The 18,578-nt window shown below is 35.9% G+C and overlaps 1 protein-coding gene across 3 annotated transcripts in view; it reads left to right on the forward strand.

The window, feature by feature from the left end:
* LOC128862101 (cell adhesion molecule Dscam2) overlaps positions 1–18,578 on the forward strand; it is a 308,940-nt gene that overhangs the window by 119,537 nt on the left and 170,825 nt on the right. For all 3 annotated transcript variants that reach the window (XM_054100528.1, XM_054100530.1, XM_054100529.1), the window contains exons 6-7: positions 7,690–8,138; positions 16,178–16,322. In XM_054100528.1, the coding sequence (XP_053956503.1) occupies positions 7,690–8,138; positions 16,178–16,322 (594 nt within the window). The remainder of the gene's footprint in view (positions 1–7,689; positions 8,139–16,177; positions 16,323–18,578) is intronic.

Raw genomic sequence — 18,578 nt, forward strand, 5'->3', positions numbered from 1 at the left:
CAATTTGTATACTTAAAAGGGCTGTGAATTGCATTCGCCGGAAGTGACTGGAATTTAAATTTGTCAGTGACAAGTGCAACTATAAATCGACAAGCACTTCATGGAGATGTTGTGTGACAATGAATTTAAGTCCAGAAGAAAAAATCACACTGAACTAATGCCCGCATGTTAAATTCCCATTAAATGTGTATATAACATTTAGCTGCATACATTGCGTTATTTAATTATAGTGCAGGGACTTACTAACAATTTGTTTATTTTTTATTTAATTTTAATACTTTTTTTTAGCAAAATATAATCAATTCCGCTAGTAAAACTATATACCTTCAAGTTTCAAACTTTGTGCTCATTAAAAAAGAATTTGAAATGTTCATCAAAATTGCATACTAATTAATCAGATTGCCCGAATCAAAGTTTTATAACACACTGAATTTTGCCATATTTGAGTTTCAAAGTTTCAAATGACTCAAACATAGCATTGGTTTTCGACACATTTTTTCTGCTGACGGTATTAGCTGTTTTTCTTCATAAAAACAATTTTCGAGCATTCGCTATTAGGAGAAAATGCACGAACCATCAGTACAAAAAAAACAAAAATCAAATCAAAATTTGAGCTACTAACGAAACTTTATTAGATAAAAATACGGCAGACTCCAATTATTTTTATTTCTGATTTAGAAGCGTGAAAATATAATGAAAATTCGTTGCCTTTTGTTTTTTAAGTTTGAAATTTGGATTCATACGGCTTTTGTGGGCGCATGAACTATATTTTCATAAAAAAAATTTAAAAATAACTAGGAAGCAAATAATTTGCGAAAACTTGTAAATAAGTCTCTGTACCATAATTATTTAACGCAACGAATCCATATAGTGAGTGGAAATGTAGATATGCGACACTCACAAAAAGTTCAAAAGTTTGAAATATTTTTGAGACCATTTAATTCAGAATCCAGTCAACTCATTCAATGCGAGTATACTCAGGCTCTTCAAGTGTGCAAAAACGTAGTCTACTAACAATTCAAAGCGCCTCTTTCACACTAGCATTCGGACGTCAAAAGGATCTTATTTCATTTTATTTACCTCTACAACATCCACAGAAGTTATTGCGCTGAAGTTATTACTTCTGGTAGGTACTTGATAAGATTGAGTAAACTTCCTATTCGAGTGCGAGAGAGGAAATTTGATAAATCTGAAAAAAACAGCCAATAAATATTTGTATCTGGATATCGCGTCCATAAATTTCAACACTCAAGTCACTCTTAGGCTCCTCGAGAAGAGAAAGATATCTTTGGTAGCTGCATTAATAACATTCGTATTAGCAAAAACATTTTGGTTCTTAAGAATTCTGCATCCACACACTATATATAAAAGCAAACATTTTGTCTTCGGCTATTTCAACAAGCAGAAGAGAACTGCGAAGGCGAACCCCGTCTGGGTCGTCCAGAGACGGTAGTGATAGAGGAAAATGTCCAAAAAGTTCAAAAATTGATACTGGGGGTTGATGAATTAAATTGTTGCCAATGGAGAAAGAACTACAGAGTAGCATTAATTAATTAATGAATTAATTAAAATTGGTTGCAGATTTACGCTTGAATGACTTTGCGATTATTTGCACATAAAAAGGACATTGGATAGCGCGTGTGTAGATTTCGCGTGACAGCAGCGCGGATTGGATAGTATGGTTAAGTTTTTGAAGGGCTGTCACTGTAACTTGAACAGAATCTCTACAAAAGTCGCTAAAATAGTTAAAAATTGTATATAAACCACCAAAGAAATTAAAACGAAAGAGTCAGCATCGCGAATGATGGTCTACTTTTACTGTGATAGCGACAGCATTTTACTAATTGATTACTTTTCTTAAAGGAACTACAATAAACTGCTAATATACGCTAAATTATTTGGTCAATCACATTAGGCAGTCATACAGAAGAAACGTGCGAAGTTGAGGTACTGTTTCTGCATGGTGGTGAAATTGTTCATACCACTCAGGTTGCGAGAAAGATGTCAAAAGCTATGTGATTTCCCGAAAATGTCCACACACTCTACAGCTCGGCCCTGCCGTTTAGTGCCGTTTTTGCTTTTTCAAATTTGATATTAACAGTTGCAGGGCGAAGATTTTTGGCTAATAGTGAAATAAAAGCGGTAGTAGGAAAACATTTCGCCCAGAAATCTAAAGAATTATTTTTAGAGGCATAGGCGCATTCTATTCGCAATGTAAAAGGTTGTATTGACGGTAACTACATTGAAAAACAGATTAAATATGGATTCATAATTTTCTTTAAGTACCTTAACCAGTCCCTAGAACTTTTCAGAAAAAAAACAAATATGACGAAGAAAAATTCATGGAATTTATTTATCTTTTGAACACACATTTCGTTCTGCATTTTAAATTTCATCAACGAGTCATTTATCACTTTTCCAGAGTGAATCATTTTTTATATTTCTGCAATGCTTATGCCAACGGGGGTGAGTGCTGAGGCAATGGCATTTTAAAATTCAACATTTTAACACACTTCATTTATCAAGGATGGAGAAATGAGAAAGGTGCAACAAAGAAACACCAAATTACATACACCCAAAAATTTATTTATTGTTTTGCTTTAGCTTTTAGTTGTGTATATTTTTTTCTTGGCGGATTGAACCACATACCTATACCGATATACGAGTATACTTACATATAAGTACAGTAGCCTACACAGAACTTCGGACACTTCAGTAGTGGTCAACTACAGTTGAATTTTGCTGGAATCTAGTAGACTTTTTTTGTGACTATTGGAGTGTGTGGAAAAATGTCCGATCATAAAGTAATTAATTAGCGAATGTGGTAATACTACAGACTTCTCGAAATTCGTACTAGATTAAGATTTAATGAGGACATATTTTTTTCGTAAATTAGTGTCAACTTCCAAGCAGCAAAAATTACGCTTTAGAAATGGCTATTAGAACTCGTTTAATAAATAAATTACATTTTTTTCTATTACATTAAATGTAAATTTATAAATATAATAATTGTAAATGCTTTCTTACGGCTCGCGCTTCATTTGAAATGGTAGTTTTTGGGTGCTTCTTTAAAAGAGTGTAAAACGGAAACAACTTTTTAAGTTTTGTTTTCAGCACTTTATTTTTTGACCCATTGTTAAATCTTCTAAATGGTCTTAAAAAAAAGTACGAGTATGCCGCAGGCGTCACGGATTTCGGGACTCATGGGTGTCTGAAATCAGGAAGACCAAAAAGTTCTTGTTCAGTATTAATGTCGTTATCGTGTTAACTACGATCTGAAAACATAAAATAAGATTTGATGAAATGGGGGACATGCAAATATGAAAAACCGTTTTCTGACCCTTATTTTTCTTTAAAGGTCCGAAAAAAAAAATACTAAAAATCATTCCCCGTATAATTGTAGCTTACACGATAACGACACGAATTGTACGTCATTCCAATTTTATTCGATCAAAATTGGTTCAGTAGAACCGGCTATATCTGTGTCCATTTTACATCATTTTGAAGGCTGACTGACAACCTTTTGAACGAAAATCGTATGGCCAATTTTTTTTTTTTATTTTTTAACAATGCATCAAAAATTTAAATATAATGAAAACAAAAAAAAAAAATTTTTCCATCTCGTTTAAATTTTTTTTCGTTTTTGTTTTACGCACTTTTAAAGAAACACTCAAAAACACCATTTGAAATGAGGCGGGCTCTTAAGTAGACATTTGCAGGTTTAGATGTGCAACCATTATGTTGATTTTTGAGTATCCGGATTTCACCTCTTTGGTATTTGGTCAAGCTCCTTTTCCAATTTGTTATGTGGGCCATGATTTTGTTCCACAAATGAAGAAAATAAATATAAATAAAAATGAGACAAATGAAGACACCTTCGGTTTTATAACTGAGTGTGTTTATGCGTGACTACCGATCGGTAGACCTAAGTGCGAAACCAACTGTGAACTGTGATATGAAACATCAAATGATAGAACGTTCAGAAATATATTTTTCTAGTCCAGTCTAGTGAATGTTTTGTTTCGCCTATTGGACATATTTTGGTGCAAACCATTTAGTTACCAAAAATAGCTGCAAACTATTTTAAACACGTTTTTAAAGTTTCCGATGAATTGTTGTCGTACAAAGTTCAGTTTTGCTGTTTTTCCTCTTTCAAAATATTTTAGATGTATTTTAAAATCTCATGTGCTCGTCTTCACACACCTTGCGTTTACTGCTTTTTTTCAAGAAATATTTGTTGGCGGTCTTATCGGAATTGTCGTACTTCCTCACTTATTTCTCATAAAGTTTCATATGTGGCTATCAGTGCAACAAATGGGGGGTGGTATTAAATTTTTTTATAAATCACGTTTCTTAGAACATAACTAAATTATTGACCTTAATCAACTGAGACAACTTCTTAGTACGATTTCATAAAAGTGGTTGAATGGGTCAGCTCACCTTTGTTTCTATAAAGACTCACATTCCCAAAATGGGGGAAAAATGTTACAAAAAAATTGTTAAAAAGCTGGCACTAAAATGTATGTTACTAAATGTCTTTATTTGTTCCATTGTGATTTGACTTTAATTTGTTTTCACAAAAAGTGTTTTATTGTATTTTTGTTGTATTATTCAATTTTTAGAACATTTATAGAATTTTATTCAAAACAAAAATCCTGGTTGTGTGCCAGAAAATGGCAATACCCCCGATTACAAAAATGAATTGCCGAGAGCCAGCGACCATCAGCTGCTTAGCGTAAATCAATATCTCCCGCTTTTGTTGGCGAATCAGTCGAAATTAGTAGTTCAATCGAATCTGAATTGATTTTTTGTTTCGCTCTTTGTGCAATGGCAATTAAGAGGTTATAGCTGAGTACATCATCCTTGTGATCTGCGCCGCTCGATTTGAGTCTAATCAACAGAGAAAGCTGTAAACTGATAGAAGACTTCCTACACTCTTTCGTAGGGGTGTAAAAGGCGTCTATTTTCAAAGATTCAATACACAAATATGCATGAAATAAGCAAAAAATATTTCACAGAATCCATCGCCCTGGTTATTTTATAGTCTAAATAAAGACTAAATATTTTTCTCGCTATTTTTGTTGAATTTGTTGAAATATATTTATTTTATTATATATTTTAATTTCCGCCACAATTGCATTGCCAGCCGGGCTTTTATGTTTGACAGCTGCGTCTGTATTAAACGCCAACATTTAGGTACAAGCAATTCGCAAATTCACACTTACATTTGCATAAGTGAGTTCGTCCAGCTATGACAACATTAATATTTCTAGATTGATGAATACTGACAACCTTTTTCACACATGACAGCATTTACATCAAAAGCCTGAAAATGTGAAACGGTAATTTACGAGTTGAAATAAACACACTCTTAAGTGGGATACTTGGGACCAACCGAAATATAGGGCTGTTCAATAGGTGCGCTTCAACTTTTTTCCGATAGGGAGGGCGAACGACGCAATTTTTTTTATTTTCCGCTTGTCATTTGTAAATTTCATTAGTATACATTTCATCATGGAACGCTACACACTTGAGCAACGATTGCAAATCGTGCAAATTTTTATGAAAATAATCGTTCTCTTGCTGCTACTTTAAGAGCATTACGGCCATTTTACGGTCCATTTAACAAGCCGTCCCGTTTTGGGGTTATGTGAAGTCATTGGTCTACAGTAACAAGCCGGCGACGATTTGTGAGCTCAGAGCCAATATTGAACGCGAAATTGCTGGAATTTCGGCCGATTTATGCAAAAGAGTGGTCGAAAATTGGGTTCAACGATTGGACTTCGTAAAACGTACACGCGGTGGTCATGCAAAAGAAATCGAATTTCATACTTAAATGTATATGTTCAAACTCGATAATAAAAAAAAAAAAAATAGTTAAAAAGTCAAACCGTTTGTGTTTTATTCAAAAAAGTTCAAAAGTTGAAGCGCTCGTACTGAAAAACCCTATACAAATGCGCGTGAATGTAAAAAACCTCTACCTCTAGAAAAAAATTACTTCCCTCTGGAACATTGTTGTTGTAGCAGCAACTCCTCGCATGTACGAGGAATGCTGCTGCAGTGACAGTTCTTGGCCGGATATCAATTCAGGTCATTCTAGTAACGTAGAACCGACTGTAGAACTGTTTTGAAAGAGTATAGCTTTCATGTTCGTTTTTGGCTTCGGTATGGGGCGGTCGCCGTAGCCGAATGGGTTGGTGCGTGATTACCGTTCGGAATTCACAGAGAGATCGTTGGTTCGAATCTCGGTGAAAGCAAAATTAATAAAAACATTTTTCTAATAGCGGTCGCCTCCCGGCAGGCAATGGCAAACCTCCGAGTGTGTTTCTGCCATAAAAAAGCTCCTCATAAAAATACCTGCCGTTCGGAGTCGGCTTGAAACTGTAGGTCCCTCCATTTGTGGAACAACATCAAGACACACACCACAAATAGGAGGAGGAGCTCGGCCAAACACCTAACAGAAGTGTACGCGCCAATTACTTATATTATTTTTTTTTTGTTTTTGGATTTGGCTTTGAGATTGGACAAGCTGAGCTTTGGTTTCATCAGACATTATTAAATATCCGAATGTTTTTAGTTATTTTAGAGCCTTTTCGAATTTTGCCTATTTCACATTTGTCCAATTCTGAATATTACCTGTGGCCGATTTTCTTTAAAAATTACTGCAGTCTGTATCAGAAGAAAAGAACTGGTTTTTTTCTTGCAACTTCAAGATATATTTCGTTCTGCTTTTTGCTGCATAATAGCCCCACTCCAGAGCTACAAAGCCAATGCTAACTCAGGTTAGTGTCGTTCGAAACTTTTTTTGAGGCGGCATTTTTATGCACGCACTCGAAAGGGCCGAAACTATCTTACGCCACGGCTGCAAAAGTGATTAAAAAATCAAAAAAGTTTGTTGTGATGTGGAATCAGCGGTATAAAGTGTACATGAACGTTGATGACTTTTCCGAGCGCGGCTTGAAGCGAGTGACGACAAAAAAACAGGATAAAGTAATCGTCCAACTTTTTAAGCAGGACCCTTCTTTGTGACTACGCCAAGCACAATCAGTTCTTTTGCTAAAAAGGGAATAGATGTGAGTATCAACACCATCAAACATATCCTACCGTCCCACATCATCAGAACCACTGCTCTCAGAAAGCCACATTGAGAAAAAACAAAAGAAAAGTCAGTCCAAGACTTCTTCTTCCCAGTCCCCAGACGCCAAACCCATTGAAAATATGTGGAGAATTATGAAAGCGCATCATTGCGCAAAGTCAGTTCACGATTTAAAGCTACTCGTGCGTCAAGTTCGCAAAATCTGGTGCTCTTTGTCGACGAGCTACGCAGAAAAGCTTCAAAGCATGCCGAGGAGATGTCAAGCTGTACTCGACAACGATTAAGACTACGGCATATTGAGTAATTACGACTAGTAATTTTGTACGTCCTTTCATGTAAAAAAATTGTAAATATATTTTTTTATACTTCATGAATTATCGCTGATCTTTTTTTCTGACACAGATTTTATATGTATTTTTTTTCACAATAGCGCCAATTAATGCTTTTGGGTGAAATAATTCAAAGCACTTCGCCATCACTAAAAAATATTAATTAACATAAACCCATTTAAGCTACTTAAAAATAAATACATTTATTATTTGATAGTTGCTAAATTATTCTTATACTTTTCCACAATTTGTTGCATTTTTTAGCTGGTATACACACAACGGTCCTGGTCCATTACCCGTGCTCAGTGGTCCACGCGTGCGTCTACTTGGTCCGATATTGGCCATCGAAGCGGTAACGAGTGAAGATTCTGGTGTATACAAATGTACGGCTAGCAATGTGGGCGGAGAAGCGAGCGCTGAATTACGTCTCACAGTGGCCGCGCCCATACAAGTAGAGATCTCACCAAATACGCTGAGCGTACACATGGGCGGCAATGCGGAATTTCGTTGCATTGTTACGAGCAATGGAAGTCCGGTGGGCATGCAGAATATTCTCTGGTACAAAGATGGACGACAATTGCCATCATCGGGTCGCATAGAGGATACATTGATGGTGACACGAGTGAGTCGTGAAAATCGTGGCATGTATCAATGTGTGGTGCGGCGACCTGAGGGCGACACCTTTCAGGCGACAGCGGAATTGCAGTTGGGAGGTAAGAGCAAAAAAAAATGTACTAAATAATTATTATTAAACTATATTTAACTCAACTAACTTGCTTGATAATCTCTCTTATTTAAACCACACATTAGGCTCAGAAATATTAACTGAAATGAACCGCTTTGAAGTTTTCATGTTCGTTTGGTTATGTTTTCTTTACCATTTGCCTGGAATTTATGTTTCTCCAATAACGCCCAACAATAATTGCTTTAAATTTGGTCTGATTTGTGATGAAAGCCATGCATTCAACTCGGAGAATAAAAGGTTTCTGCTCAATTTCCGGCTTATTGTAGTTATTATATACTCACACACATACAAATAAACATCAACTTAAACGGAAATTATTAAATTTTGTATGTATGACCACAGAAAACGTTCTCATTTCCGTTTCACCCAAATGCCTCAGGCGTAGATATTCGATAATGAATTGGAAATAATTATATTCCAAAGGTATAAATTCCCATAAATATTGAAAGTGGATGTGTATGTGAATTCATGAGTGTTGCTAGGTGTGAAAGCGAAGTTCATAAAATGTTAACCGAAGTTCCCGAAATTGAGGCAAATCTAAACTAGAGCACGTTCAGGTTTACATATTGGGGTTGTTTGCAAAAAATCTTCTTAACTGACTGATATAAACATGTTTAATGCATTAAGTTAGTTTGGTTATTAGCTCCAGATATATCCACATATCAGACTTTACAACAGATAAACTCGAAAGTAAAATAAAACAAACCTAAACTTACATTGGTACCGGAACACTGGGATGGAGAGAAGAAACTGAGATGGAGTAATTTACTCTATCCGGTAGTATAAATCACTCCTGACAATTTTCTGTTCAGATGTGGTAAAAATTAGTAAATTTTATTTTTTTCTTAAGAAGTTATATAAATAAATTTCTGACAATCATTCCATGTAATATATAGAATGGGATATAATCCTTTTGTATATGATTGAACCAACTCCCAACTTCCGTCTTCGATGAAGTATCCTCTGGGTGGACACCCATTTTTGGACATCTTAAGGTGAAAAATTAAACCTAAATAGCAAAACTTATAACGTTTGTTCACTAAAAAGCCAAGCTACCAGCCGTCATGTATCTGTTGCAAATACATAGATCGCTGCAAAAATTAGTTTTCTGTTAAAACACCATTACTATCGAATGGATCTAAATACTTCGGATGATGACCTCCTCAAAAGTAGTGCATCCGGACATTTTATAGAGAAGACGCATTAGTCCAACTACATGGTTTTTTCTACAAAAATAAAGCTGCAAATGCCATATCGCGATACAGGAAGAAGAAATTGGTAAGAACCCAGAAATAAAGGAAAAAATTTGCATTAAGAAGAGTGTCAAGCAGTTTAATACGTCGCACTTATATACGAGGGCGGTTGAATAAGTGCCCGTGTTTGATGACAGAGGGAGTTCCTCAGGGAAGTTGGTGTTAGCATCTTGTGCTGCCATCTATCAAACGACAGCAAAACAAATTTCAGACTGATTGCTAGGTTAGTTTGGGTTTGACAGCTATTCGAGTAAGATATGTTTCGTGATTTTCGCTAGGAAAAAATCGTGTAAATAAAAGCAAAGTTGGATGCTGTCTATGGAGACGCTTCGCCATCTATGGCCACTGTTAGATATTGGTTCAACGAATTGAAACGTGGGCGAACATCCTTTTTTTATGAAGAGAAGCGACCAGGACGCTGGGTGAGCAGGACGTGGTTACCGAGGAAATCATTCAAAAAGTCTACGACATGATTTTCGTTGATCGACGAACGGAAGTACGCGATTTAGCAGAGGCCATAGGTGTGCCGATTGGAACGGCAATTAATATTTGACATGCTAAGTTGGTGATGAAAAAATGGCCGGTCCAATGGGTGGCGTGATTGCCCACAAGCTATAACAAGCGGATGCGGCTGTTAACTTCGAAGCTGTATTTAAAGCAATTTAAGCGTAATCCGCAGAAATATTTGCACCGAGTTGTCACCGTTGATCAAACCTGGATTCATCATTACACACCAGAAGCTAAGCAATAATCAAAACAAAGGATTTCTCCCGGTGAATCTGTTCCAAAGAAGGCGAAGACAGTCCTATCGGCCGGAAAGGTCATGGCGACGATTTTTTGGCACGCGAATGGCGAATGATCACTGGTCAATGGACCGCTTTCGCAAAAAATTTAAGAGAAACGGCCGCATTAGTCGAAAAAGAAGGTGCTGTTTCAACACGATAACGCACCAGCACATTTATCCGGACTTGTCGCCGCCAAACTGCGTGAATTGCGTTATGAACTGCTACCGCACTCCCGTATTCACCCGATTTAGCTCCAAGACCTTTCTTGTTCTCTAACAAGAAGAAATGACTAACGGGGAAATAATTTTGTTCAAACGCCGGAGCATAGGCGTATTTTGCAGAGTTCGACAAATCCTATTTTTGGGAGGGGTTAAAAAAAATGGTCGGATTGCTTAGAGAAGTGTATCTTTCTAAAAGGGGACTATGTTGAAAACTATAAAAAAAATTTAAAAAATGGTGTTTTCATTTCTAACACGGGCACTTATTGAACCCCTCAAGTAAGTAAAAGTCAAAAAAGAAGCAAACGGCAGTGAGAGTGAGTACTAAGAGCTTAAGAAGCTAACAGGCCATCAACTCGCCGAAAACTCAGAAACTAAGATTGCCGGAAAATCGCTACACGACCGAGACTACATTATGGTTTATGTGGGAATCAAGTAAGGCATGAAAAAAAGGCGGCCGCCGTAGCCGAGACAGGTTTGAATCTTCGTACATGAATCAGAACAAGATTTTCTATTAGTGGTTAGGCCTAGGTGGAGAATGGCAAACCTTTAAATGTATTTCTGCTATGAAAAAAAAAAAAAAAATCTATCCACTTTTCCAAAACGGAGAACTTCACGTTATGGTAGTGTAAAAACCATTCTTCTCTATGCAAAATTATTACAACATCACTTTAATAAATGCAGAAATAAGCTTTCGATGACCGAATCAACTCAGGAAAATCAGACCGTCAATAAGTTGCCAAGGTTATGTCAACATTACCGGTAAACAATCTTTGATTAAAGCTACGATGCCGAAAAAAATGGTAAAAAAAATTTTTACAAAAGAGGGGCTGTCAGGAAGGCCATTTGCCAGAAATTAGTTATTAACACCAAATATTATAAAATGTACGAACTATATATTAAAGCCGAAATATTGAGAACTTTTTTTTTTGTTTGTAATTTTTGGTTTGCTTTTTTATTTATTTTTTTTTTGTTTTTTTCTTTAATGTTCTATGCCTCTTAAAACACACACATATCAGAACAAACAATTTTCAACTGTTACTATGCTTAATTACTAGCGCACCTACTGTAATATTTTGGCACTCATCGTATGAAAGCCACTTAAGTATGGGAACAATGACCTCAATATGACCCTACACAACTGCAAATCTGTGTGATGCGCATTTGTTGAAGCAATGCTTCAAAGCTGGCGTAAAATTAAATCGCTCAGCGTGTCGCACAAACATACAAACTCGTACATAACTAGGTTTGTAAATATCGGAATACCGAATACTGCAAATAAAAGGAGACGCGAAGGCAAAAAACTTAAAATTTTTTTTTATAATTTATTTATTTAGATATTGCGATTATCGATGGCAATAATAAAGGTTGTCAGAAAATATTTTTCTAGCTATTAAATATTTGAACAAAATATTAATAAATAAAAAATAAAGGTCTACCAATGGGCCAATCGGCAAGATTTTTGGTTAAATGTCAAGTGATTGGATGAGTAATTTTTAAGGGCTTTAACAGATAAAATTTTCAACTCATTCATGTAAAAAATTATTTATAGGGTTACTAGGAAAGTTGTACTAAACATTTATGGTCGTTGTTATTTTGACCATTTCCGACTAATTTGGTGGCATGCCATGATATCCACGGTTAGGTTTTGCAGATATTCGAAATTAAATATTATTTTAGAAAATATTTTTAGTTAAGTGCCCGATTTTAAGAAGTATACAAATTAAAAATATTATCAATAAAATTTGAACCACTCCTGACAGTCAAAAATAGCTGATTAATGATTTTTCACCAACTGCTTCCTACTTCATATCATTACAAAAAAAGAAGAATCAGCAGTAGTAGGGCTTTTTAGCTCTCCAAAAAGGTATTCCGGTAAGCCCATATTAATTTTATAACCTTGTCTCCGCTATTGCTTTGACAAGTGGCTGCAGTGGCTATTGAACTATAAAGGTCCTAAGACTATTATTATTGTGAGGGGACTAAACACTGCAATCTGAGAGATGAATTGTGTGCCCTTTATGGATTCAGAGTATTTCTCTGAGCCCAACTTCCTCAATGAATTTTAGTTTTGCCCTATTTTGTTGAGTTTTATTTCCTCCTCTGGTAAAATATGTTTACCCAGGTATTCAATGTTTAACTTGGCTTAGGTTAAAGCTACTATCATTAGTTTTTAATGCGAAAAACCCGTTAGATCATCCCAGTATGATATTTTTTGTATTTTCTTTACTTCCTGAGATGTGATAATTTCAGTAACTGATGTATTTCTTTCGTCTATCACTGAGCATAAAGAAGTGTTTCCAAATTACCTTTTCTAAGTGTGCTACTGTTATCGACACCTCTTATCACATATCTAGCACACCCCTATCACGTGTAAGTGCAATTAAGATTTGTGTATAATATTTTACTCGAAGCTTACTTTTGCTAGTCATATACATTTTTTAATTACCAACTATTACGCTATGCTTGCTTGCTTTTCAGGCGTCTTATAGCTTCGTTTTATCCGACCCTTATGCGATGAAACTTTTAGATACGGCGTTTTTACGTTCCAAACTAGAGCATGCATACTTCATTTGGCCGCCGAATTAGACGCGCTAGAATTGAACGAATCCAAAAAGTGTTCCTACATCTTGCGTTGCATAACTTACGCTTTTTGGATTCTATCCATACTTATGATCGCTCATTGCTCTATGAAAATCGTATTCTAGGGATCAAAATAAGAAACTTTGCCGAATGAACCATACCTCTAAAACGAATTCTGATGTCACCCAATTTCAAAATATCACCATTTTTGGCCTTTACATGAAAAAATCAGCTAAATGGCTATGTTTTTTCTTTATTTTTATTTATTTATAATATTATCTATTTTTTTCTCTTAAGAAATTTATTTAGTCAGAACATATGTAAATGAAAGAATGTGAGTTATAGAAAAGAAACTAAAAAGTTCGACCCATATTGGGGGACATCAGAAATCGTTTCAGAGGTATGGTTCCTTCGTCAAAATTTCTTATTCTGATCCCTAGAATATGATTTTCACAGAGCAATGGGCGATTTTTTTGCCTTCCCCCAAATCGACCCGGCCTAATGTACAGTAACCTTGAACAGGCAGCTGCGGTTGTCGAGCATTTAGAAACATATATTTACATACATATATGGGTGCAAACATATTTACGGAGCCGCGGGCACTCGACTTGACAAAAATTGAATATTGGCAAATAATTCTACGCGAAATATTCCAATATTGACTATTTTCGAATTGTCGAGAAAATTAGCATATGGGCGGCTCGTTTTATGAATGAAAGTACTTGCTCTTAGAACTATGAGCTCGAATTTATAAATCAATTTTTTGATGATGAGTTTTTGTTGCACAGTACAATAGTTGAAACTGTTCGGCGCCGCCGCGACTGTTCAGCGCTATGACAACTAGGATGATGGCCGCTACGCCTGCGCCTATTAATGCATTTTGTTCTTGTAGTCGCTAGGTACAGAATTTTAGCTTTGGACGACATACGCATTTACAGGAATAAAGTGAGTGGCCTGTGTGCGCGGTTGTATGTAGATGCATATGTGTATATTAATAAGCATTGTTTTGCTGGAAGTTCAGAACACAAATATGTATGTACGTACATAGGCTAGGCCATAGTATAGCATACATACATATGTATAAAAAATTCAAACCAAGCGTCCTACGAATGTTTGCGTGTATGTTAGTACGTCTGTGTATTATACGCGTTACGACGCTCATAATAGCAACCGCGTGTGCTGTATTGCGTCCGTATTTTTATATTCGTAAATATTTTCATTTTTAAATATTTACCGCAATTATGCCGAAAAATAATGCAGAAAAGTGTCGTGAATTTCGACAGAAAAAATATTATAAAAAATAAAAAAAATAAAATAATTGGTGCGTACACTTCTGTTAGGTGTTTGACCGAACTCCTCCTCCTATTTGTGGTGTGCGTCTTGATGTTGTTCCACAAATGGAGGGACCTACAGTTTCAAGCCGACTCCGAACGGCAGGTATTTTTATGAGGAGCTTTTTCATGGCAGAAATACACTCGGAGGTTTGCCATTGCCTGCCGAGGGGCGACCGCTATTAGAAAAATGTTTTTATTAATTTTGCCTTCACCGAGATTCGAACTAACGACCTCTCGGTGAATTCCGAATGGTAATCACGCACCAACCCATTCGGCTACGGCGGCCGCCGTAGGTTATAATGAACCTATAATTATCCCGCTCCTAATGCTGCTTTCGTCTCATTCTCTCTCAGTTTGTTTTACGGAAGGTTTCACTTCTATCGCATCTAACCGTTAGACTGGTATTTTTTTTTTTTTGTAAAATTTTACGAAAATAAGTAACTTTGGTAGTCCTGCAACATTCTGTATCATTAGGACAAACAGTAAAAGTCTTGCCGGCGCAAGGTATTTTGAGTACGTCGCGCATTTCGAGCGGTGATTCAAAAGCGTTAAATGCTTGCTTGGAGATGACATTATAAGTTATCATGGCTCTTGATGTCGAAGATCGGCATAGCGGTGGATGATGGTGGATCGAAGACTCACTACTGAAAAGTATTACTCGTACTAAATGAAAAAAAAGTTGAAGAATTCTTGGTTAGGAGCTCAATACTCCATTTCACAACAGATCAAAGCTATGAGAATGATTCAAAAGTAAAGACAATGGATACCAATCGAATTGAAGTCAAGATATTTTAAAACGTGACGTAAAGGCAAAAATGGAATGGGTTTTCATATCGCACCATAACCGGAAACGATAATCTGAAACCTAGAATAGCGTAAGGAAAGCACGGACAAGTATATGCATTCCCAATGTTCACGGCGTTATGCCCTGAGTGAGATCCTATTGGGTGTGGCTTACCCGATGTGATATACTTATATACATATACATTCTTTTATAAATTATTAATTTTTTAAACTGATAAAGCCATTGCAGAGAACTGTTTTTAATACCCTAACTAAAGTTAAGAAGTTTAAATGATACACTAAAATTAAACTAATTTTTGTTTATAAAAAATTTAGATACTTAATTTCTTAACTTCTCCACATCACTAAAATTAGCCACAGCGTGACTGTTCAAAAATATGCAGATACCGATTGGTGAATAAATAAGCAATTAAATTGTTTTTGAAGACATATGCAAATTTACAGAGACACTTTTTGTGAATATCAAAATAAAAGCAAACAAATCACACCTGCTGAATTGACATCCAGCATAGCAAATAAATGCATATTCACATATACAAAAAAATATGTAGATAACCGAGTGGTAATGCAATCGAATTGTGTCAATAGAGGCAAACCAAACGTTTTTTTATGAAACTGCTTTTAAATATATGGGTACGGTTGACATTATTGATGCCATATTTTTGTTATTTTCGTACCATCAATTTTATTAGTTTTTGCAGTAGAATTCTTTGGCTACAGCGCACCCTATATGCACAAGCCACGCGTTAAAATAAAATGGAAGAGAGCAAATAAAGCAGAGTCAAATACTAAATATATATATCTTTTTTGCTATATACAAGTTATACATATATACAACTGCTTCAGTACCAACTGTTCTCTGATTCACATCCGTTGCATTCATTCATTTGCACTCAGCCATTCGCTCACCCATCACCATTGCTTACGCCGCTCATTCAGTTGTCTGCTATTTTTCTACTTGCATATTTTCACAATTTTTCACACAATCATGTTTTTTGATATTTTGATTTTTTCTATATATTCGTTGTAGATGCACCACCAGTGCTGCTGTACAGCTTCATCGAACAAACACTGCAACCGGGACCGGCAGTGAGCTTGAAATGCTCAGCAGCCGGAAATCCAACACCGCAAATTTCATGGACATTGGACGGATTTCCACTTCCATCAAACGGAAGGTAATTGAACTTGTTGAAAGATATGTGAATGGGTATGTGTGTGTGTGTTTTTATATGCTTATATACATATATACATGTATAAAAATGTACAGGATAGTAAAATACCGCAATCTTTTCGAATCATATGTTAGATTGACTTATGAAATAAGTTTTTGCTGCTAAAAGTCCTGATTGACATCTTTGTGGCATGAAATGAGTCTAGAACTTATTTCTAAACTATGTGTTTTTGAAAAGAAATTTTTTATCAAAATGAACCACCAAATGGTACTGCTGTATACAAATTTGAGCAGCGATTTCATGAGGATGCCTTGCTAGGGCACTGCCAACGTACAGTGCATAGCGATGGGATTGCTGTGGGCGAAGTGAATCGCTCAATCCAAAACACATCGGCTTGTCATTGGTCTAGAAATTGTAAACACTTTTTCAGTCTCAATAACGCTTGGCACACCATTTCACAGAGTCTATCAAAAAATTGGTCGTTTGAGTAATAAGTTCCGTAATGACGATTATGAACCTCAGAGCTGATAATTGAGTCTATTAGGCTTTTTTTGTAGGCGGTAAGATTGATGTTATACATATAAACCAGAAGGCATCCATACCCTTAAAGGCAACGAAGTAGTTACTAAGATAGAGCCACAAACTGTCAATAAGTTTTTCGAGATATGGTAAATGCTTGCGTTTGGTCTATCTGTTTTGTTTTTAAAAATAAGAAAACTAACACATTTGTTTTTAAGAAAATATATTTTGATATATGTATGTCATTTCCAAGTCATAAAGTAGTATTGGTACTTTTATATATGTATACTTAGTGCATATGGCGAGAAAAAATTCGCAGAAAGAAGCTCCGTTATTTTTGTTTTTGTTCGTATGCGTTGTCTACACATAAAGTATACTCAGTTCCGTGGCATATTTCGCTTGTTAACAATGGAGTGGTGAGCTAAGGAAAATCGCATGGCAGTCATTGCATTTCTTTAGTGTGGTAAAAGTACAATTGAAATTTAGAAATTGCTGAAAAAAATAGTATTTCGTCTGAAGTGACAGACAGAAAAAGAAGTGGTTGTTCTCACGTGGTTCGAATCAGTGCAGCCATGAAAGCCGTTCGAGAAATAATTCGCAGAAATCCCCTTAGAAAGCTGAAAATCGGGTCCAGAGAAATGCATGTATCGACCTGATCCATGTCAAGACTAATCAGGGATGATGCACATGAAAGCCTTCCGTGGTTCAACTGTTCAGAAAATTAGACTCGACAGATGCAAGCAGCTTATTCAGTGGCACGGGCTCAACGGCCATGAAAATATTCTTTTCACAGATGAGAAAATTTTCACTGTTGAATAATTTTTTGAATTAGGAAAATCACAAAATCTATGCTAAAACTTCTAAAGATGCAAAAAATGTTGTTTCAAGGGCCAGTGTTTGTTCATCGTGGCCACCATCCAGCTTTCTCAATGGTTTGATAGGGAGTGTCTTGTAAAGGCGTTACATCTCTTAATTTCTGCGAAAAAGAGGTTAAGATCGATGCAAAAGGGTATCAGAAGGATGTCTTAGCAGTCGTGGTGAGGCAGTTGAACAGTACCCTCTTTAATGGAGAGCTTTGGATATTCCAATTTGATTCCGCTCCAATATTCCTGGATTCATAGCCGCAGAAGATTGGACATCTGGGCAATCTGAATCGGTTGGACGACAGTTTGTGACAGACTACAGACCTCATAGAGGTTCTTTGGCTCGAGTAACGACGCCAATATCCCACGAAAGACGTGTGTGCTGCCATGGCGGAATAGTTTAATCGTATGAAGGCTTGTGTATAAGCAAATGGTAAGCATTTCGAATAAAAATTAATTGTTTTTTTTTTTCGAATGAGGACTAAAAATTATTTTTTCATATTTACATAATTAAATAAAACTAAGTTCATTAAAAAAAGTATTATAATTGCATATCTGAATGCGTAACAGAACTTGCGGCAATATAAAGTGTACATACAAATACGTAATTTACTTTATATGTATAAACATGGACAGATACCTACACCAGAGCTTATTGACAAGTTTGGGCAATAGTTACATAGTTACATTTTAATATATAGTTATACCTATAAATACATTACATGAAGATGGCCATCTAACTCGTTCAAGAGGATCTCAAATAATAGTAGTATTACGGTAACACAACACCCGTCGAACGAACAATCTGAAGCTGTTGAGTTTTCTATTTCGCTTCTCCGAAAAAAAGTATGTTTCCTAACTTTCTTGAAAAAAACAC

This window comes from Anastrepha ludens, chromosome 4 (assembly GCF_028408465.1).
Source record: "Anastrepha ludens isolate Willacy chromosome 4, idAnaLude1.1, whole genome shotgun sequence".
NCBI classification, from domain to species: Eukaryota; Metazoa; Arthropoda; class Insecta; order Diptera; family Tephritidae; genus Anastrepha; species Anastrepha ludens.